This window comes from Nelusetta ayraudi, unplaced genomic scaffold (genome assembly GCF_046127955.1).
Source record: "Nelusetta ayraudi isolate G7.1 ecotype Tasmania unplaced genomic scaffold, CSIRO-AGI_Nayr_v1 ptg000084l, whole genome shotgun sequence".
Lineage (NCBI taxonomy): Eukaryota > Metazoa > Chordata > Actinopteri > Tetraodontiformes > Monacanthidae > Nelusetta > Nelusetta ayraudi.
Genome location: NW_027466134.1, coordinates 6,447,165 through 6,469,811, shown reverse-complemented (window position 1 = coordinate 6,469,811; position 22,647 = coordinate 6,447,165). Strand labels below are relative to the sequence as shown.

The 22,647-nt window shown below is 49.7% G+C and overlaps 2 protein-coding genes across 10 annotated transcripts in view; one reads left to right on the top strand and one right to left on the bottom strand.

Moving 5' to 3' along the window:
• Positions 1-3,229: 3,229 nt before the first annotated feature.
• cbr4 (carbonyl reductase 4) overlaps positions 3,230-22,647 on the top strand; it is a 28,908-nt gene continuing 9,490 nt past the window's right edge. Inside the window, exons 1-6 of one of the 3 annotated variants that reach the window (XR_012928957.1) lie at positions 3,230-3,394; positions 4,067-4,215; positions 4,338-4,458; positions 4,563-4,699; positions 5,153-5,287; positions 5,376-5,643. Coding sequence is in view for 2 of the 3 variants with exons in the window: in XM_076045686.1 (XP_075901801.1) it covers positions 4,071-4,215; positions 4,338-4,458; positions 4,563-4,699; positions 5,153-5,287; positions 5,376-5,554 (717 nt within the window). In the remaining variant the exon portion in view is untranslated. Of the gene's footprint in view, positions 3,395-4,005; positions 4,216-4,337; positions 4,459-4,562; positions 4,700-5,152; positions 5,288-5,375; positions 6,853-22,647 lie in introns of those variants that run through there. The other 2 variants (XM_076045686.1, XM_076045687.1) reach the window with 2 other exon arrangements.
• The window catches only part of palld (palladin, cytoskeletal associated protein), a 53,864-nt gene continuing 39,022 nt past the window's right edge, over positions 7,806-22,647 (bottom strand). For 3 of the 7 annotated variants that reach the window (XM_076045672.1, XM_076045675.1, XM_076045677.1), the window contains 12 exons: positions 20,312-21,019; positions 18,453-18,597; positions 18,037-18,138; positions 16,383-16,415; positions 14,740-14,961; positions 13,903-14,052; positions 13,551-13,639; positions 12,176-12,308; positions 10,244-10,451; positions 9,986-10,151; positions 9,424-9,557; positions 7,806-9,297 (listed from right to left, as the gene is read on the bottom strand). In XM_076045672.1, coding sequence (XP_075901787.1) covers positions 9,134-9,297; positions 9,424-9,557; positions 9,986-10,151; positions 10,244-10,451; positions 12,176-12,308; positions 13,551-13,639; positions 13,903-14,052; positions 14,740-14,961; positions 16,383-16,415; positions 18,037-18,138; positions 18,453-18,597; positions 20,312-21,019 — 2,254 coding nt within the window. In that variant the 3' untranslated portion in view covers positions 7,806-9,133. The remainder of the gene's footprint in view (positions 9,298-9,423; positions 9,558-9,985; positions 10,152-10,243; positions 10,452-12,175; positions 12,309-13,550; positions 13,640-13,902; positions 14,053-14,739; positions 14,962-16,382; positions 16,416-18,036; positions 18,139-18,452; positions 18,598-20,311; positions 21,020-22,647) is intronic. The other 4 variants (XM_076045674.1, XM_076045678.1, XM_076045673.1 and 1 more) reach the window with 3 other exon arrangements.

Genomic DNA, 22,647 nt, shown 5'->3' with positions numbered 1-22,647 from the left:
TTTCCTCAGACTCGCTGCTCATTATTTCCTGTCGCCTGTACACACACACACACACACACACACACACGGTGTCTCTTGTGTTTGGCCGGCTGCTTGCTTGGCAGGAAATAACTGTCTAAACACGACTATTATCACAGACAGACCTCGGCGCCCCCCCCTCCTCCCCTCTCTCCCTCCCTCCCTGCCTCCCACCCTCGCTCAGCGGGGACGCTCACTTTTAAGACTGTCCCTTGGATTCACGGGCAGAACAAATTCACTTCAGTGGTGTGTAATTAAAAGTATCTGGGATACGTCGCAGCGCATTCTCCTCATGTCCTCACGGACGTCTCCGGCTGCGAGCGAGTGCCTCTGGCCCCGCCGTGCCGAGCTCCCCCTGCGAAGCCACAGCGCCCGAGCGGAGCGGCCAGCCGAGTCCTTCCCAGAGTGCTCGGCTGGGATACGCTGACAGGAGCTGACAGGCAACCCACACAGGTCATTGTGCTGCACGCTGCCCCCTGCTGAGGAGGGGTTAGCCTGGACATAAGTTGTTTCCAGCGTCAGACTATATTTAACAGCGTCTCCGTGTGACCTGGCCACGTTTTTCTCTCTCATGGTGTCTGTACGAGTGTTGTTCCTCCTCCAGTGTGAGTGTGTGTGACCGATGATGGCTGATGCTCTTCGACATGTGTCAGTCGGCCACCTGATTGATGCGCACTGTTGGCGAGTAATCTATTGCAAAGTAATCCACGACTGTAATTAAACTACTTTTTTTTCAGTAACAGAGTAATGTAACGGGATTACTCAGGCAAAACTGGTAATTACATCATAATTACTTCATCAAGTAACGATTCCACTACTTTTCCAAAATATTTTGCAAGCTAAAAATGTCTTATTATCCACAAAATGTCTGAAATTTCGAAAAACAACCGAAAACAATGATGTTGCAGATTGATGATGCAGCCGTGCATGCAACATCTTGATGTGCGACGACGCACCTAAACAAGCCTGGCGGTGGCAAAAGAAAAAACAGTGATTGCATTTGTAGTTGGAATTACAAACATTATTTTTAGTTCATCTCGTCTAAATGCAAGAATATTGTGGTTCTTTGTACGTGATGGAAACGAGAGATTCTCAACTGTTACTATTTTTAACTAGAGTATTTAGTAATGGATTACTTATGAAACGAAGTAGTTAAGGTAGTAATTAGAGTACTTTTAAGGAGTAATCCCAACAACACTGTTGACGTGTTTGTGTGTACAAAGGCAGGGCCATAGGTGCAAGAGTAGGTTCAAGTCAATATTTACAGGTGGGAGAGCCGTGCAGAGTCTCAAGGTCAAGAAATCTGCGCTAATGTTCAACCGTCTCGGGGTGTGTCGAGCAGCCTGGGCCAGTGAAAGCAGCGCCAGCCAGGCCACTGCCACGAGGCACGAGATAAGAAGCAATGCATTATGTAGTAAACCCAAGCTGCCATATGGTCGGAGGGAGAAAATGAAAAAGAAAAGGGTTTTTATTGCTACAGATTAGTGGAAAGACCAACCCAAAATAGCCACAGTCTTTTAAATGCCCAATATTATGGTTGTTTTTACATCGCAGTGGTGCAGACTCAAATTAATTATTCAAGAAAAAGCAAAACTCTCCAGCTCTCCATCTGCTGAAACCCTGTTTTTTTTTTTTTAGCTTCCTGCTGAAACTGCTCGATTCCTGGACCTTCCACATGTTTGGATGGAGACAAAAACATCCAGAGGCACTTTGAGCAGCAGGAGGAAAAACACCTGGCTGGGAGAGGTAGCAGTGTCCCTGGTGACATCACCGAGGGCTGATTTCCTCACACTTTTGGGAAAAGTGGAGCGAGCCAAAGGAGGAAATTAGGAGCTTTTATCATGATGGGTGGAGTTCACTGGCACTTCAGGGACGCATTTTATTGTTGGGAGATGTCGGTAAAGAGAGCAGTGCAGCTGAACAGCCGCGCAGATGGAGGCGCCTCCCAAGACAGAGCGGTTCAATGTTTGACTGACACCGAAAACTACTTTCGTCACTCGGCGTTTCCGCGAAATGAACATATATTTGTGCTGCGGAGGCAGGAAGGAAGGCTGAGGTCTGCGACACCACCACAGTCAGTCCCAGTTCAAAGATCTAAAGTTCTAAATCTCATACAATATAATATAACATAACATAATATGATATAATGTAGTTCAGCTGCTCAGGAAATGTAGAATGTCCGATATGGAGAAGCTCCATTTTCCGTAAATGCAGAGTGGTGCTTCTGCAGAAACGGGTCACAGACTGGAAAAGAAAAATGTGTGCGAGATCAAATGTGTGTGTTGAAGGCAACTGATCCTGCTCATCTCACTCAATCACCTGCCGTCCTGGAACCAGCAGACCTTTGTGATGTCACAAAGAGTCATGAGGCCTGACTAACACATCTTCTATTTGTTTCACCCTCCGAGAGGAGTTGAGCTCAAACTGAGCTCTTCCACGGGATTCTGTCAACAGAGGACCGGGTATGGGGAGTCTTTTAGTGCCCTTTGAATAATTAATCATCCCGGGCTGCTTCACTGAAGTCCAGGATGAAAAGTGGAGATCTGAAAATTGGTATAATGCGAGGGCATGTGGTAGAGAGAACTTGCATTCCCCCCCCCCCTCCTCTCTGATGCTGCAGCAGCAGCTCTCAGTTCTCCCTGTGAGGCTCAGGGTCACATGTCGTGTCTGCAGCCTGGCATCTGAACATGATTTAACCTCAGAAAATCAATCCTGCAGCGTCCCGCTTTGAAATGCCGTCCAGGTGTGTGTGTGTGTGTGTGTGTGTGTGTGTGTGTGTGTGTGTGTGTGTGCGTGCGCGTGCGTGCGCCACTAAGGCCGAGCCCCCTCAGAACATCACTCACTTCATGCACAGCAGCGACACACCTGCTGACAAATGTTTCCTTTGGGAGCAGTGAGACACACACACACACACACACACACACACACACACACACACACACACACACACACACACACACACACGAGGGTAAAGGAGAACGAATTAATGCAATTGACATCCAGTGTGTAGCAGGTTGTTTAAGTGGCAGAAGCAACCATGACAAAAACTGCGAAAAGAAACATACATATAAGTCTTGTTTGTCTAACCACAAATAACGACAGTCTTAACAGAAGTCAAACGTATCCGCGAGTTGTATTTATTTTTCGCCAAGTCCCTCATGCAAGCAATATAACTGAAAATTGAACAGTTATATATTATAACCGTCCACTGCCTTGTCAGCTGCGCCCTCTAGCGACCAACCTACAGCGACACAATGGCAGCGTAAACAAACATGGCGGCGTCCGTCAAGCTGCTCTTTCTGACGTTACTCTGATTAAACCTTTTCCCGGAGGAGCCACATGCGCACGACCGTCACAACATACAGTCAAGAACAACGTGAGTGTTGGTTGTCACTTGGCAAATATTTCACGCAGAGGTCGCTTTTCGTGTTAGTTTTTGGTGTAAGATTGCTTTTGCTAACAGGACGCTAATCAAGTAGCAGCGAATATTTTGTGACACATTGACTTTAAAACACCTCTGATGCGTATATTCAAGTTTTGCTTGTGTTGTGTCCCAGCTGCTGCCAATGCAATAGAAGTATTTGGCCATAAAAAGAAGTGTTGATTGTTTTATACTATTGATTTGGACAGCAACTTTAATGTAGTTGACCTTTGTGACGTCACAAAGAGTCATGAGGCCTTACTAATACATCTTCTATCTCAAGCTCAAACTGAGCTCAAACTTTCTTACAACTTTAATGTAAACAAAATACAAAATATTCTCACATGTCCATGAACTTTTCAAGTTTTTTGTCAATCATAAAGAGGAAGGTGTTTGAATAATGTAATGTAAATAAGTATCTTAATAAGCTTACTTTCTATGATATGCTATGTGAGTATTTTTCACCATAAAAAAAAAAAATGGAATTTGCTCTGCATCACCAACCTCACTTCCTGACACTCAGCTGAGCTGTGGGTTTTGGTTTTGCTCTCTGATCACAGTGACAGTGATGCAGCCCTGCAGGTGATTGAACACAGTTGTATGTGTCTTCTCCCCCCCCCTTTGCAGTGTCATGTCCCGCCTGGCCGTGGTGTGCGGGGGCTCCCGAGGCATCGGGAAGGCCGTGTCCCGCCTGCTGGCAGAGAGGGGCTGCAGGCTGGCCGTGCTCTCCAGGGATGAAGCTGCTGCTAAAGCCACAGCCGCATCACTGCCTGGAGGTATGCTGTATGAACCCTGCCTGGGTGACTCAGTTTAGGCCTTGGATTATGTATATTTTGTTTTTACGTGATCACATGAAGCGTCTGCCTCTTTCCAACCCGGTCTGTGTCTCCCCCTCCAGCGGACCACTTGGCTCTCAGCTGTGACGTCTCCAAGGAGCAGGAGGTGCAGAAAGCCTTTGAGGCCATCCAGAAGCAGTGCGGAAACATCACTTACCTTGTGAACTCTGCAGGCATCAACAGGTGTGTGTGTGTGTGTTACATACGTGTTTGCATGAACGTAGTGCGTCAGGTTGAGCAGCATCTACAAATGTATATATTACTATAACTACATCGTATGTGTTCAGAGATGCTCTGCTGCTGAGGACCAAGCCGGAGGACATGCTGGCTCTGCTTCACACCAACCTGCTGGGCACCATGTTGACCTGCAGGGCGGCGCTGCGCAGCATGCTGCACACTCAAGGCGCTGCCATTGTGAATATCGGTACGGACCAGGGCGGATCCGGGTGGCTGCTTGATCAGTTGCATGTCTTCCTTTTCGCCCCTAGATGGCAGTAAAGCTGCTTTATTGAGATTTCTTTGAATTGAATTCTAACCTTTCTAACCTTTTCTCTCTCATTGCAATTTTTATAACAATTTAATAGTTATTATTATTTCAAGAATAAAGACGTGATAAATAAGTTGGATAATAAAGTTAATTGACTTTTGAAAAGTACATAATTAATCAATTTTAAATTGCATCATCAAGATATTAGAAGAATAGAACTTTGTTTTATTAGTTCTCACCTTAAATTAATTCAAGTGGTGCCTGCGTGCTGGAAAACTCAACATTAACCTTAATTGATTTTAGACTTTTACAAACTAGCGTCAACTCGTAGATTTCTTGTGCATTCGAACCCATCCATCGCACTGATTCCTCCTGCTGTTTGGTTTCCAGGCTCCGTGGTGGGCCTGAGAGGGAACGCCGGTCAGTGTGCGTACAGCGCCAGTAAAGCCGGCCTGGAAGGCTTCACCCGCTCTCTGGCCAAGGAAGTTGCATCTCGGAACATCAGGGTGAACTTGCTGGCTCCAGGTGCGGTAACGCCCATCTGCTCTCTTCTCCAGCACTGTCCACTCTAGAACCTCTCTCACGGCGCTGCGCTGCCCTCTGTTGCCTCCAGGGTTTGTCCGCACGGACATGACGGCGGCGCTGAAGGACGAGTCGGTGCTGCGATCCATCCCGCTGGGGAGGTTCGGCGAGCCGGACGAGGTGGCGCAGGCCGTCCTCTTCCTGCTGGAGTCGCCCTACGTGACCGGGCAGGTGCTGGTGGTGGACGGAGGACTGCAGCTGGCCATGTGAAGGACAGGCAGGCCAAAGACCTGCTCTGAGGTAAAAGTCTTGCTTTAAAACACACAAGAAGGGGAGCTGCGGGAGCTTTAAGGCAAGAGGTCACATGTAGCACTGCTGCTGGAAGCACAGAGGGGGGCAGTGTTGAGCAGTTTAGCCTCTGGCTGAAACCAGAAGAAGTCACAAGAACCCTCGCTGGAATTTTATTTCTTTTAAAGAAAGATTTTACAATTTGCTGAGAAATTTTCAACATTGACTGGATGGGAGCTAAACTGAAGTTGGACCACGGCCAGGAATCGTATCGTTGCCGGCTCCCCCTAGTGGATATATGGGTTTACCTCCATCCTGGCATGACAGAGTTTGCTGGAGTTGCTCAGAGTGACATTTGAGAGGTTCCTCTCTGTGTACTGTAAAGGAGCCTTAAAGGGATTTCCTCCGAAGCAACGTGCTGCTGAATCAGCGGAGAACGTTTTTGAAGACTGTTTACTTTTGCTGAAGTCACTTCTCAGCGTGGGCGACACAAATCCACATCCCTCTGAGGATCATCGTCATCATCGTCGTCATCGTCATGGTCCCACTGCTGCTGTTTTATGCTGAGTCACTGAGACTCACTGAGTCCCCCCCCCCCCCACCACCACCCTCCGTGTGTGTGTGTGTGTGTGTGTGTGTGTGTGTGTGTGTGTGTGTGTGTGTGTGTGTGTGTGTGTGTGAGCGAGAGACACTGGTTGGTGACTAACGCCACTGACTCCAGAGTGTCTGCCTCCGTCCAGACCTTTGCGCCCTGAGGTCCTAAATTTGATCAGTAGATTGAACCATGACTTCAAGTCGACCACTCAGGTTTTCCTTCCACATGCAGACCACCTCTGGATGGGGGGGCGGGGGTTCAGGGGTCCAAGCATGTGGACCAGCAGCTGGAGGAAATTAGAGGTGGTGGAGGTGGGTGGGGGGTATTTTTAGCTCTGGGAATGTTTTTGAGTGTCTGGTTGCAGCTCTGGACCTGCGCCATGGACGGACGGACGGATGAGGTCGAAGGTCAGCGTCACACTCGCCGATGAGAGCCGGAAAATGCCGCGCTGCTTGTCCCTGTCGTTCAAACACGTCGGGAGTTCCAGCTGTCGGCCGCTCCTCCCTCCCTGAACTTGCCGTCCGGTCCAGAGTTTTCTCTTTGCTGCTGAATAATAGAATCTGGTTGGTCTGATTACGCAGAGAGCGATTGTTTGGTTGGAAATTCTGCTTTGTTTCTCTTTTTTTGTGTATATCCTTTTTTTTTTTTGTTTGGGCCAATAAACTGACTGTCGTGGTGAACCATGTCCCGTATTGTGTATTTGTCTTGGTATTCTTGCAACAAAACTTCAACGCTTCAGCGGTCTCAGTTGGACATGGGTCATGTTCTGATGTTCTGATGTGCTGAGCAGTGTTGTTGGGATTACTCCATAAAAGTAATCCAACTACTCATTACTGATTACTCATCAAAAAAGTAATCTAATGACTTCTCTAACTAATTTGTTTCAGAAGTAATCAATTACTAATTACTTTAGTTAAAAAAAAAAAAGTAACAGTTGCTCAGTGCTTTGGAATGAACTTTTTCAAAGTGCAAATTTTGTCATTCCAATATTGCCTCAGTCCTCTTTAACATGTATCAACGTTTGCTCTCTGAACACAAACACATGCACATTTCAAAGAGCAAACTCACGTACAGCACTGGTGCCTTTTGCACAGCCCATATTGTAAAAATAATTACAAGCACAGTAGTTCAATTATTAAGTTTCAGACATTTTGTGGATAATGAGATATTTTTATCTTGCAAAATATTTTGTAAAAGTAATGTAATCTTCACTTGATAAAGTAATTATGATATAATTACCAGTTTTGCCACAGTAATACTGTTACATACAAAGTAATTATGTACAGCAGTGGATTACTTAGTAATAGATTACTCACCAACACTGGTGCTAAGTGAAGCAGAATTCAAAACAGGGATGTGTTATGTGATTGACAATAAATGTTTCAATAATCGTTTTTTTTTTTGTTCTTTGTCCAGAGACACAAATTATAACTTGTTATTGTAAAAACTTTAATTTTACTGTAGTTACTGAAGTTACTTTCATTCAGTTTTTCTCTGAAAGTGTGGACTTTCTAGTCCAGGTTCTATTTAGTTTATTAGTGTTATCATTATTAGAGAATTCCCTGTGTGTGTGTGTGTGTGTGTGTGTGTGTGTGTTGGCAGCACCTCGCTGTTGCAGGAAGAAGCTGGCAGTCCCTCTCAGGAGTTAGATTTTTATTAACTTTGATAACCTAAAATAGTATCAGGAGAACAATCCATATACAGGCATTTATCGGTGTAGAAATGTGCAAACAGTGACGGTCGGCTGATGCAAGCTCCAGACGGACAGACAGATGGACGGACAGACAGACAGACAGACAGGGCGAGAAAGAGACGTCCACGTTGTTTAGCTTGACAGGTGAGGAAGACAGCAGTTATAAATACATTTTGCTCTCCACCGCTGAGGGGGGAAAAAGTTGTGTTGGCACTCTACAAGTGGCCGAAAGCAACGTGCGTGCGTTTGTTTTTTCTTAAGCCTACAAGTGATTTAAGGCAAAGTAAATATATTGAGAGAATGTTGTGATACAGAAAAAAAAAAAGTTTTTTTTTCTTTCAGTGGAAAAAAAAAAAAAATGCCGCTGATATAATTTATGTAAGATTGTCGGGTATAATATCTTTTTTTTTTTTTTTCTCATACAAAAATAAAATGGACAATCTGTGACGTGTGTGAGGAGAAACACAGAGGGCGCTGACTGCGCCGTGGGAGCGTTTAAAGTCACACTTCTTTAAATAAAACGATCAAGAAAAAGGACAAAAAAAAATCTTTGTTTTTAAAAAAGTTTCCGCTCCTCTCCAACTCAAACGCATCTCACTCCCTTCGTTCTTAACGATGTCCGTCGCTCTTAAACCTGCTTCAAAACCTTCGCTGCACCCACAAACCCCCCCCCTCACCCCCGCCAACCAAAAAAACCCCACACGCACGCACACAACCGCATCTCCTCAGTCCAAACCTCATTTCTTTCACCAACAAAACTGGAAAAAGGGGAACCTACAGGCCGTTAAAGACTCTCCTTCCTCGGGGTTACAAGGCCTCAACTTGTTTGTTTTTTTTGTCTTCCTTATGGACATCGTTTCATCGTGGTGAGATTATTATGGTTGAACCGCTTAACAACATGCACCGTAATTCCATCTCTGTCCTCTACTGCTACTATTATTATTAATATTATTATTACTTTTTTTTTTTTCTTCTTTTTTTTTTTTAATTTTCAGCCGGCAGCTTCGGGAAAAGTTGACGATCCTCCGAGCAGTCTCTCCTGGTGGCGACGGCCCCAGTCAGTCTCTGGGTGCAGAAGCCTGAACTCCTCCTGCCCGCTGACCCTTCAACTCCGTCCGTGCACATTCAAAGATACGAGTCCCTCAAGCAGATGCGGTTACATGTGTCTCGGCAGGACAGTTTGTCTTGTTTGTTTTTTTTTTTGCTGTGTTTTTCCTTCTTCTCTTTTTTTTCGGAGGAGGAGCCGCCGGCCCGATGGCGACGGTCCCGCCGCCTACAGGTCGTCGCTCTCCACCAGGCCGCCGGGCTGCAGCACGGGGCTGGAGTCGGGGAAGAAGGCCGCCTTCACGTCCAGGCCTCGCTCGGTCAGAGCGGCGTAGCGGCTGGTGGACGGACGCACCTTCCTGGGCTTGGGGAGGTTCGGCTGCTGCCACTGGGCTGGAGGATGGAGCAGAGGGGGGAGTTCAGCCACGCGAAGCGTGCGTTTGTCTGTGTGTGTGTGTGTGTGTGTGTGTGTGTGTGTGTGTGTGTGTGTGTGTGTGTGTTTCAGACACTCAAACTCACTGTGGACGTCGAGGCGCGCGGTGCTGGACACGATGCCGGCTTCGTTCTTGGCCGACACTGTGTACCAGCCGGCGTCTTCCTTCATGGCCGGCTGGATGATCATGCACAGGTAGCCGCAGTTGTCCTGGTGCATGCTGGGTAAGGAAAACATCCACAACGTGTTCAGTGCAATGCTCGGAGGACAGGACGAAAGAAGCGCGCGTTGAACTGGAAGAACTCTGATGGCGATGGGAGCAAATCTTCCATTCATCACATCAAAACAGACATTTTATGTTTAATTTTTTTTTTACTGCAGGTTCAGTGGCTTAAGCATCATTCTTTGTTGCCAGTCAGCTCAGCTGAAGCTGCTGCTTCCGCACCCTCATGCTCATCTTATTAGCCACAGCGAGCTGCGTTGTCACTTCCTGCATTTCTTCTTTTTCCTCTTCTGTAGTCTTTACAGGACTGCTTGCAATTATCCTTTCCAATGACGTCACAGCTAACGGCTAACAACCGTCTCGACGTGATGGAGATTTCAGAGTTGGAATCTGAAACATCTGAGTGCGTCGCCTGTGTGTCTAACCTGATTCTGTCTGTGTTGTGAGTGAACGACTCGTTCTCCCTCTTCCAGAAGATCTGGGGGTAGGGCACGCCGGCCACGCGGCACTCCATCCGGACGGGGTGCCCCTCGGCCACGCTGGTGTTCTGCAGCTTCTCCACAAACGTCGGCGCCTTGTGCATCTCTTTAGCTGCAGAGAGGAGCAGCAGGTCACACGCACGCTCAGCGTCTCTCCGGGGCCTGACGCTCCTCGCTACCCCGCCGTTTCCTCCCTCTCTTTACCTGCTACGATGAGCTCCAGGTTGAAAGAGTTCTGGCCGGCCCGGTTGCTGGCGATGCAGGTGTAGATGCCGGCGTCGCGGCTCGTCACGGGTTCGATGACCAGCGAGTGCACGCCGTTCTCCCGCACCAGCATCTTGTGGGCCGAGTCGGGACGGATGGTCTGGCCGTTGAGCTGCCAGACCAGGTCCGGGGTGGGCAGGCCGCTCACCTGAGGGCAGCACAGAGAGGGAAGAGCTTCAGTCGGCCCAGTGTGTGTGAGTGTGTGTGTGTGTGTGTGTGTGTGTGTGTGTGTGTGTGTGTGAAAATGCTTGTTTGTGGTGCAGCTGTTGCTTGTTTTTAATCCAGACAAAGTGAGTAAACTGGCTGCATGTGTTCTGTGGTGTGTGTGTGTGTGTGTGTGTGTGTGTGTGTGTTTGCCTCGCCGGGCCAAATGAAAACAGCAGTGTTTAGTCAATTGATTTGTCTTGTGTGATTCCAGGGGAAGTTTGCTCAATAATTGAAAGTTCACCCATTCAAGCAGGTGCAGCAGGTTCTAACCTTCAGAACTGTTCTGGTGTTACAGGGATGAGATAAAAAAAATTCAACCCTGTATTAAAAAACAGTGGAAACCCACATGAAAAGTAAGCTAAAGGGATTAAAGAATGAAATTATTCGATAAAAGGTTGATAGACGGAAAACATAAATGTTCCTAGCAGCACATTTGGTGACCTCCAAGCGTTTTTGCACGACATGGCAAGTTCTGGAAACATTTGACCTAATTTGCTGAGCTCACGAAGGTGCTAACAACAGTGTGGATCTTCTGCATTTGGATGTTTTGGCTCCGCAAGCGCTATTGCGTGTGTGGGTTTTTTAACATAACGTCGTCCACGGCAACGGCGAACCTCCACTGTGTTGGCCACCGTGCAGACGTTCCCTGTGCGCTGCTCCGGGTTGGTTTTTGTATGTATTAGAGAATGTCATCGAGACATTTGCAAATGTTTTGGAATCACGACCTGACAAGTCACAGACTAAGCAGCGATAAGTTGCTCTGGAAAACATCCAGAGCACTTTTAGAACTCGGGTTATTTTCAGAGCGGAAAGTTTTTCGCAGGCCACAAATGACCTGGAAATAAATATTTGCTCAGAATACCCTCGACGTTAAGAGCACCGAAGGCACTCAAGCTCGCATTCTGCCAAGAGTGAAAAAAAAAAAAAACGCGGATGGAAATAAAAGGAGAGAGAAGTCTGGTTTCTGACAGCGAGTTAATTGCGGGCCTGTTTCATTTTATGGCACCAACGTCTTTTTCAAAGAGTCTGCGAGCGCTGCAGGCCAAAGGGAGGCCGGCCGGTGATGAAGGAGATAGAGGGAGACGGCCGGAGCCGAGGGTGTGCGAGCACGAGGAACTGCAGAAAAGCTGATCCCACATAATCCTCCACAGAAAAGACGGAGAAAAGCCCCACGCCTCAGTATTTTGACGACGCGTCTCTGCCGGATCTTTTTTTGTTCCCCAGAGAAGGTGGAACTCACGCAAAAGAGGAGGGAAACTTTGTCTCTTTGACGAGGAGCCTCAAAGCGGCGCAGGGGAACAAGTAAAGGGCAGATTTAAAAACAGCTTTTCTCTATTACTGTGATTAAAATATCCTCTGCGGCGCAGGAACCTTCACATTCCAGTCACGTCTCAGCTTTTTTTTCCCCCCTCTCTCTTTCTATCTCTCTATCGCTCTCTCCTTTTTTTTTACCTTCACCAAAGAATGGCAGCACCCATCTGATACTGTCATCATCCAAAGGACAGAAGATCCAATAATTCCACTTTATTTTATTTTGCCCTTCTCAGCTGACCAAACAATCAATTCAGACACAAATCATTGACCACACACACACACACACACACACACACACACACACACAAAAATAAAAATTCAATCATTAACTCCTGGAAACTCTCTGCTTACCTTGCAGTCCATGCGGCACAGGCGACCCTCCTGCACGATGAGGTCACCGGGGGCCTGCAGGAAGTGGGGACGGAAGTGGCGCTCCTGGATGTTGTCGTTCTCATCGCCACTGTCCCTGGACCTGGAGCGGGGCCTGACACATGGATGGATGGACAGCGGGACGGACAGAGAAACAGACGGAGAGACAGACAGACGCACAGAAAGAGAGAGAGAGAGACAGACAGACAGACAGGCTTTTCAGTTTGCTGAAAGTCAGACCCATTGTGAGGAATTGATCCCCTTAGTTGATTGATCGCTGAGATTGTACACTGTAATGTTGCACAACCATCTTGCAAAATTCCACGAGATAGTTTTTTCTTATGTTATTATTATTATTATTATTATTATTATTATTATTATTATTATTCGGGACTGAGCCTCAGCGAAGGCCTGCTCTCATCATTATTATTATCATTATTATTTTGAATCCGTCTTCATTCACCATGGATAAGCAATAACCAATCCGCTTCTTTTCAGTTGTGGCGAAAGCTGGAACCGACTGCCGCTAGCTCTCCCAGAAGAAGAAGAAGAAGAAGAAGGCCTCCAAACAGGAAGTGATGCCTGGCTGACAGATTGGCTCATGTTGCTGTAACCGTAATTTTAATCAGTAGTGGCCAGAACTTGCAAGCAGCCAGCGGGCAGCCAATGTCGCCCCTTTGAACCAATAGGAAGCGTCAAGCATCTTGGCTAAACTGGCCGTAAACAACCTGATTGCTCCACTTTAGCTCAATCATCTTTCAAGCTTTGAAACCCCACCTTCAACCTATTTTCCTTGAGCGCCCCCCCCACCCCAAACGTCTCCCTAATGCTCTCATTGTAAGCGGTTAGCACTCATTTGTAAATTGCTGCACTTTCATTGTAAACACTCGGAGCCCTGCTGGCTTGCTTTTCCTGCTCTGGCATCCCGCCACGCCTTCCCTCTGAACCGCTCCCTGCAGCCCTGCTCGGCAGGTCAGGACCCACAGGGGGTTCCTTTCACCGTGACCTACAACCATGACATCACCGCTGTGGCTGCAGGTCAACCAGGGAGGTTTGGAGGGAAAGAGGGAGGGAGGGAAGAAAGAGATCATTATCTGCTTGTGCAGATAACAGATCGCAGGTGGCCAGAAGTGTTTGTGGTCCGTGCCTTTTTGCTTTTTTTCTGCTTCTTCATTGATACCTCGGATGAGTGCAAGCTGTGTATACAAGCTCGTTATGGCAGCGGGGTGGAGCAGGCAGGTGTTGGCGCTCATTAGGGCTGACCTTTCTTTTTGTTCCCAATCACGCAGATCAACAAAGGGAACTGAACTGTGAGCATGCATGAGTAAGACACAATGGTCTGTTTGTCTTTCCTCACCTGCGCATGTGTCCTGGTGCGGAGCGCTGGCTGCGGCCCCGCTGGTTCACGGCCTGGACCATCATCCTGCCGGTACAGCTCACCCTGCCCTGCGAGGTGGAGGAGGAGGAGGAGGAGGAGGAGGAGGAGAGATGGGGAGGTTTTTACGAGGTGCTGACATCACGAGCAGAGGCTGTGAGTATGCGAGGCCCGGCGGAGGAAATGGGATGTGAGTGTTGGAGCCGAACGGCCCTGTAGCACATTAACGTCTGACCCTCGTCGGGGCTTTGGTGACTTCCTGTCTCATTCAACACCCTTTTCCTCAGTTTTTCCTTTCGTTTTTTTCCTTTCCTACTACTGGGCTGCCGCTCACCAAGGGGTTTCCAGCCATGATGGTGTAGTTGCCGTCGTCGTCCAGAGAGGCCGCCACTGTGTGCAGGGAGCAGGTTCCGTCCACGTCACGGCTGATCCTGTAGTGTTCGCTCCTCTTGGAGATTTGCTTGCCGTCCTTGAACCAGTAGACCTGTAACACGACATCAGTCAGCTCACAACAGACAAAACTAATTTTTTTCAGCGGCAAAACCTAAGAGTTCTGCCCTTTGTGATGTCACAAACGATACGGATTCTTCTCCCGCCCTAGTGACCACACCCCCAGCCCGGTGTTGGCTCCGCCCACTGAAACTGCCCGGTTTTTGTCTCCATCCAAACATGCCGAAGGTTCAGCAAAGCATCAGTTTGAGCGGGGAGTTAAAACAAAGCACTTTTAGCATTAGGCTACAAACAGAGGGCTAAATATTTGAATTTTTTTGATGGACATCCAGAGCTGTTTTTTTGATCATTTATCATGTTATCATCATCCGCTGCTAGTCTGGGCTGAACATTGTAACAGCCGTCACTCAGTGGATATTTAATGGATATTTTCTTCAACATTGTTTGGCTCATTCTGCCGTCTGTCATCACCGTGTCATTAATGTGGACACAAGCAGGCAGCTGGCCCGGCCCGGCCCGGCCCGGCCCGGCCCGGCCCAGCCCTGCGTGTGCTCCTGCACAGGGCCCCCTCTTATCAACACAGAGCACATGTGCAATATCCAAACCCTCTGTCATCAACCTCACACATCAGCGACTCCTCAGAAAGAAAGCCAGGCACCCCAAAAACATAATAAAAAAATTGATCTCGCAGTCATAAACGTCTGATGTGGAGCGGGCCGACCTTTGGCTTGGGCTCCCCGTGGACCTTGCAGGAGAAGGTGACCGGCATGCCCTCAAACACTTTGTAGTGCTTGAGCTTCTGGTTGAAGGAGGGCGCCACCCCCTGGCCGCCGCCGTCCTCGTCGTGCTGCACGTCGTCGTCCGACTCCTCCACCTGAGAGCGCTCCAGCCGGAACTCGATCTCGCTGATGAGCCGCTGCTCGAAGCTGGACACCTTGTACTCCTGCACAGGCAGACAGACAGGCAGGCAGGCAGACAGACAGATAATTAGGTTTCATGCTAAATCAGCAGTTTCACTCTCTCAGGTATTCATCAGCAATTAAAAAAAAGAAAAGAATTTGCAGCCACTTGCACCCTTGTTTCCTCCTCACGCTCATTAACCCGCCGCTGATTATCACTGCCAACTTTCTCCCCCTGTTGCCTGAGCGGCTGTGCCCAGATAGATGACACGCCTCTTCCTCAACAATCCTCATCAATCTCTCATCTCTCATCCGTCTCTCTGTGCCAGCAGGAGGGGGAACATCTGCAGAGCTGCTGCATGCCGTGATGACACATCGCACTGATAATGACAGGCCTTGGGTACGAGCTGCACAGCCGCTACTCCAGCTGCGTGAGTCAGCCAACACGGACGTGGCCTCCCCTCCTCTGCTGAGGTTGGTGCTTCAGCAGGAAAAAAAAAAAGACTTTTTCTGTTTTTACTAGGGCTGTCCAAGTGATTAATCGCAGAATCTTCATAGTTAGCTGCGATTAATCCCGGTTTGAATTTTAACCCAATAAAGTGAGCCATTTCTTACCAGAAATCGGCCAGAGGGGCAACTGCGGGTTCGTAAAAGGGACAAAAAGGCTTACGCCGGGTTCAGACCACGTCATCGGCAGTCGCCAGACCTCATCCTAATACACTTGCCGTATGTGACGGCAAGTGTATTACGACAAACTACATCGCGGTCGAACGAACAAATGGAAGAACTAACAGATGGAAAAAATGAACGATAGATAGATAGATAGCCATCTGTCTATCTAACTATCTATCTGTCTATCTATTGTTAGTTTGTTGTATCCATTATATATATGTATAATATGATAATATTCATCCATCTATCTACTTTTGAAATCCAATTTTTAAAAAAAAATGTACGAGTTATGGATTGCATTTAATTAATTGAGATTAATGCGCTCACACTGACAGCCCTAGTTTTCACCAATGTCACGGGAAGACATTTGCAGCATGCATTGCAGACGGGAGGAAAGTGCAATGTGGGTGAAATCGCGGAGACGTGTTTGAGGCATGGAGAGGGTGTGCGTCTTGAACTGAGCCTTTTTCAGCAGGTAGTGAGGTGAGGTGAGGTGAGGTGTCAGGGGCCGATGTGCACACATGCACAATCAGTTCCGTCCCACTGCCTTTAACCCGACACGCCCGCCGCATGTCAATAACTAACCGCAGCCGCCCTGAAAATCAAACTAAATTCCTGTTTCTGATGGTGCCTTTTGTCTGCTGTTCCGACCCCTTATCACTCTATTCCCAGGGTCGGTGCTGCTCAGGTCAGAGTGAACACACACACATACAGCGTGACATTGTGGGCACAAAGTGAGTGTGACGCAAACAGAGAGGCCGCGTGAGAAAAAAATATGAGAGTTTTCCGAGACCTTCTGAGGGAGGGATTCTCTGTCCTTGTTTTCCTGTTGGGAGAAATGAGGGGAGTCATCGGTTTGTTGTGCCGTCACAGCCTTGCAGCAGGTACAACGTGTGTGTGTGTGTGTGTGTGTGTGTGTGTGTGTGTGTGTGTGTGTTTTCAGGGTTTATGCACAAACAGATCGTTGGGGATTAACAGATTTCCACGTAAATCCATTGCAGTGGCTCAGGTTTGGAAGTGAGTCACTGCACTCTGAGGCATGCGGTGCAACAGTCTGTGACCCACAGCGATCAGTCAGTGTTTTGGATGGAGGACGCTGTCACTCTGAGCGTTTCGAGCTTCGAATAAAAATCTTGGGTTCAAGGTCCCATATCCTGGAGAAAAATACTCACCAAAGTTCAATAATCTCGGCCGACATAAGAAAAGTCTGTTTGCCTTTTTTTTGTTTGAGCTACATTTGTAGACAGTGTGTGCTGAAACAGTCAGAAATCAGCTCTCTGTGATGTCACAAAGGGTTAGTGACTTGGCTGCGCCCTTTGAGACTGCCTTGTTTTTAACCCCTTAGAAACATGGTGAAGGCCTTTAAAGTGTCAAATTTAACAGGAGATTTCCGCAGGAGGCTGCAAAAAGAAGGCTAAAAATGAAATTTCTTGGAAATCCGCCCAGTTTTTTTGGATGACGAATGGTGTGCGGCTGCTCCACTGGAGTCAGGGTTGAAAAGTAAAGATTAAATTACCGTGGGACCTTTAGTGAAAAGTTTGACGGGTGAAGAAACATCTGATTCCAGTACGTTATGATTAGACAAGATGGGACTCGGCCAGATTAAAATCACATGTTTGTACAATGAATGGCTTTTTCTCCGGAGCTACCGAGGATAATATGGGAGAGCTCGTCCACTTTCCATAACACTGCACAGAGAGAAGAAGCCTTTTGTGCAACACCGAGAGAGTAATCAAATGTTCCGACAGATGGAAGTAACATCAGCAATTATTCAAGGTGGATGTCAGTAAAAAAAGAAAAAAAAAATCCCGTTCATATCCCCTTTGGATACTATCTTGAGCAACCTGGTTGTGATTAATTGAGGAAATAAAAAACAGTTTTTATCGCTTTGGATCAGACGGTGCTGACTGCAACTAATGTTTCCCAATCCTGTCAACGTGTACAGACATAATCTAGATTGGTGAGGAGCATCATGGGTAATGAAAAATTTTGCCAAGTGCACAGACCCTGGGTCGGGTCACTCTCACACCTCTGGAGACTTTGTTGCTCTGCATCTTGCTAGCAGCAGCAGCAGCAGCAGCAGCAGCAGCAGCAGCAGCAGCAGCAGCAGCAGCAGCAGCAGCAGCGCAAACATGGCTTTTTATGGCTCTGCAGGACTTTGCAATGTTTATACCGCTGCGTTCAGAACTGGCTCCTCACCGGTGTTTACACAGGGATCGGAGGTGGGGGTCACTCGCACCGTGGGGGGGCTCTGATTTCGTGCGTGTGTATAAAATAAACCCGACAGCGGCGCTGCTGCTGCGTTCGAAGAGAAAAACAGAAAACAGACGTGCGGCGGTGGGGGATTGTGGGAATCAAACTCCGCCGGTGTGTGAGTGTGTGTGTGTGTGGAGGGGGGGGGGTTGGTCACGCGTGTCTCTCGCCACCTCGGAGCCGCCGCACCGTACCTGCACGATGGGCTCCTCCTCGGCCTCCTGCGTGTTTAAGACTGTAGCGGCGTTGTCGGCACCCAGCAGCCTGCGCGCCATCTTCTCCTCATAGGTTAACCTCTGGAAGCAGGGATTAATAGTGTCAGCGGGGGTTAGTGTGTGAGTTGCACAGTTCCAAACACACACAAACAAGCACGCACACGCACACACACACACACACACACACCATGGGCTCTAGCTACAGCGCCGAGGCCTGGTGTTACGATGGGATGTGGTTATCTATGGAGGAGATGTTACCACTTGAGGAACTTTGTTTGTTTCTTCTGCATGTTTGATGAGTTAATGTGTGTTACTGAGCACAAGCTCAACATCCTGCAAACACACACACACACACACACACACACACACACACACACACGGCAGCAACAGCACACCTGTTGCCCGTTGCTGACTCGCTCCTCTTTGAAGCGCAGCTTCCTCTCCAGGTCCTGGATGACGGCGTCCTTGGATCCCTGGATGTCGGAGTCGGAGGTGATGCGAGGCGTCCTGCTGCCCTGGGGCCTCTTGGGAAACGCCTTGCTGGAACCAGGACCAAGCAGAAGAAGATGTGGTCAGCGACGGAACAGCGAGAGGTGCGTCAGCAGGGGTTATACTCTGTCCTCCGCCCTGTCCCAGCTCCACTCTGGGGGTGCCTGCTCTCTGAGAGCAGCCCTGCCTTATCTGGACCCGCTGGATCCGTGTCCAGCTTTTTGGAATTCCACCAGCGCCTCTTATCTCTCATCGCTCGCTGCTGCGGCAGGAATGCCAGGGGGAGGTTGGTTGAAATGAACGATGAAAAGTGACAGGGCACAATGGTCAAGGTGGGACTGGGAGGAGGAGGAAGAGGAGGGTGGAGGGAAAAAAATGACTAATTTCCTCCCTTTGTAACTCTAGTGATTGTTATCAATGAACTCCGCAGACGTCTGATCCCACTGGAGAGTTTTCAGCTCTGTGGATTGGAATTGTCCCAGGTCCCAAACATACAACACACACCTCAAAGCCAATCAGTTACACTGTAGCGGGTTCAAGTATTTTGTTGCCGTGAGTCGGTAACTTCGGCGGTCAAACTCTTAATTTGTGCCAATTCGGCAACAGGCTACGGCTGCTGCCTGGTTGTTTGCTGCGTTGCGCTGTAGTGACAATCATCATCTATTATTTTTGAACCCATTGAACCCATTTTGAACCATGAGCGTTTTGCACCAGTTTCGCAACAAGGTTGTGAGTTCAATTCCAAGGCACCTGGGCCCTTTTTTCAGTGAGCAGTTTGAATGTTCTCCCAGTGTGGGCGTGGCTTCTCTGCAGGTGCCCCCCCCCCCACTCTTCCCGCAGTCCCAAGGCCACGCACGACTGGCCGATTGGTAACTGGAAACCTAAACACCTTTAACCAGCTGTAGGCTGCCTGCTAGGGTGCGGCACAAAGCCTGAGCCTTTATTTAGTTTTTTCCTGCACGATTCTTACGCGACGCTGCAGTGCGGCATTCACTTCTATTTTTCCGCTCAGCAATCATCGCTGTTGGCCCAGTCAGTCCAAACCAGCCACACAAGGAGCGCCGTCAAACTGAGAGCCAGGAACCTTGTCACCCCACCTCGGCGAGCGCAGCGTTCTCACGACCCCTTCACCTGGAGTCACACGGCGTCGGGTCTCCCCGCTGGAGCCCTTGTCTTGTAAACACGCCGCGCAAAAAAATCCAAACATGTCAAACTCCATCAGCCTCCAGTCGGCCACAGGGGTTGTTTTTATCTGGCAGGGGAGATTGATATTTACCAGGGAACACAACTGTGTATGAAGAACGCTGAGGAAGGTTGAGTGTGGTGGGCGGGGTCAACTTGGTGGGCGGGGTCAGTGTAGAGGGTGGGGTCAGTGTGGTGGACGGCGTCAGTGTTTTGGACGGGGTCAGCGTAGTGGGCGGGGTCGGCTTGGTGAATAGGGTCATTGTGGTGGGCGGGGCCAGCGTCCTGGGTGGGGTCAGTGTGCTGAGCGGGGTCAACATGGTGGGCGGGGTCAATGTTGTGAAAGGGGTCAGCTGGGGTGGGTGGGGTCAGTGTGGTGAGCGGCCTAAGTGTGATGGGTGGGGTCAATGTAGTGGGCGGGCTCAGCATGATGGGCAGAGTCAGTGTAGTGGGCATGGTCAGTGTAGTGGGCGGGGTTAGTATGATGGGCAGGATCAGTGTAGCGGGCGGGATCAGTATGATGGGCGGGATCAGTGTAGTGGGCGGTGTCAGCATGATGGGCGGGGTCAGCAGGGATACTCACACAGTGCCGTTGCCTTTGGGGAGACCCAGAGCGTTGACGGTGGGGCTGGCGGGGGACGACGGCAGCACTGAGGACAGGTAGCTGGAGGCAGGCGACGGGGGCACAGAGGAGAAGGGGGAGGACGTGTCGGAGCGAGCCGGGGACAGTGAGGCGGGCGGGGGAGGAGGAGGGGGAGGGGGCGGGGGCAGCGGGAAGTCCTGGCCGGGGCCGGACGGCGAGGACAGGCTGCCGGAGGCGAAGAAGGGCGGCGGCGGCGGCGGGAAGGACGGCGAGACGGGTGAGTCCAGGCTGCCGGCCCTGGGGAACGGCGGCACGCCGACCCTGCCGAAGGACTTGTGGGAGGCGGGGGGGGACAGCGGGGAGGAGAGGCTGGAGCCCGAGGAGCCCGAGGACTGGGTGACGTAGCCCGAGCCGCCGGGGCTCTGGGCGGCGATGAACTGCTTGGGCCGGGCGTAGTTAAAGGTGCTGGCCTGCATGGCGGCGGTGTTGCTCTCCAGCTCCTGGAAGGAGGGGGGCGGGGGCAGCGGCGGGGAGGCCGGAGCAGGTGGCTGCACTTCCTGCGGAGGTGGAGGCGGGACTTCCTGGCTCTGCTCTTCGTCCTGCTGCTGCTGCTGCTGCTGCTGCTGCTGCTCCTGCCAGTAGACTGCTGCTGCCTCCTGCTGCTCCAGTAGAATCTGGTCCTGCAGCTGCTTCAGCTGGGACGCGTTGCTGCCAAGGAGAAGAAGAATGTTTGGAATCAGAGGCGGAATCAGGAACGCTGCCGCGGATTAAAGGGCCGTCACGCGCAAGATGAGATTGAAACGCCTTTTTGTGCGCCGGCTGTGGCGCCCGTGTGAGACTGAAACCGGGCCACCAAAGCCTCCTCGTGTAAAGTGGAGATCAGCGAGGTCTCCTCGACATAGGAACTAAACCCCGCAGACGGTTCTGGAGTTCTTCAGGTGGCATTTCGAGACACTTTAACAGGCGCCGGCGCCTCAACCAGCCCTCAGCGACACTTCCTGCCACATGCTGACGTTAAGCTGAGAGCTTAACAGCCAGATAATGAATTAAAATAGTTGATGTGTCAGATGGGCTCGACATGCATTCTTGCACCACCTCCATCTTTGGAAGAATTGCTGTTCATCCAGGGGTGAAAACGAGGACTGCGTTTTATATTAAAATACTTATATTTTATATTCCGTGCATTTAAAAAAAATTAAAAATAAAACGCGCATCCGGTGCGTAAAGTCCCTCAACAGACTCGTTAAAAATGTTCCAAAGTCCCGCAGCTGTTTTCACTCTACACACGACACCATCACCTGGGGCTCATCCAACTGTAGCCGGAGCTCGGCTGGCAGCGGCGATGGACGCCAGATGTGAACATCACCGGCGATGCCAATCACAGTGTCGGGACTTCCGAGTGGAACGCGGCGAATTGTGTTACTTATTAAAGACGTAAAGCAGTTTCAGATGTCCTCCCACCCCCCCCTTTTTGTCTGTAAGCGTGGACCAATAGGGTGTGAGCTCTGGGAAGGAAACCTCTGCAGGAGTGTTACAAAGACAGAGTTTGCCCCCGGTGGCCAGATGAAGAACTGTCACCCACCCTTCCCCGACTGTCACCGCGGGAAGTGGGAGGTGTTTATCGGCCGCTCCGTCAGCGGCCGATAAACGCCCCCGTGGAGTTTTAAAACTCTCCCCTCCACAACCGCCGCTACGTGATCATCTCGATGTGTCGCCGAGCGGCTCCGCTGTCATACGCCGGCCCGTTGGCAATACGCAGTACTGGTGCATCGCATCCCCCACCGGTGACCTAAAGTGCTTCCAGATGTTGAACAATCAGCGAAGACGATTTTTCATGCGGTGGAATCCGCCCCTCGCGTACGCTTTTGGAAAAAAAAAAACCAGCGGCGGTACATTTCATGATGTTGTGTTTGCCGTCAAAGAAACCACCAAAAAGCGACAAAAAAGAAAACAGTGGCAGCCCTTAAAGGAGGATGACACCACAAAAAGCCTCAAAACGCTTCAGCAGCCTGAAGCTTGTGACCACCAGACGCGGACTCAGGGAATCCTCCCCTCCGTCTGTATACATTTTTTTTCCCTCCCTTTGCATTCTCCAACGGCTCCTCTGCTGCCGCCGCCGCTGCCGAGGGCCTCCGCTGGCTGAAACGGCGCTTTCACAGGAATAGTTTGGCAGCCCGCGAGGCTCGGCAGCCGTTTTGATTTCCTTTTTTGGCCGTGTTCTCGGAGCGTCGAGGGCAGCAGAAGCACCCTGCCCGGCTCCTCCAGCAGAGAGGAAACGCACTTCATTTCCTCACCAGCTTCGTCCCTCTGAAGCTCGTTCCGCGGCCGCCGCACGG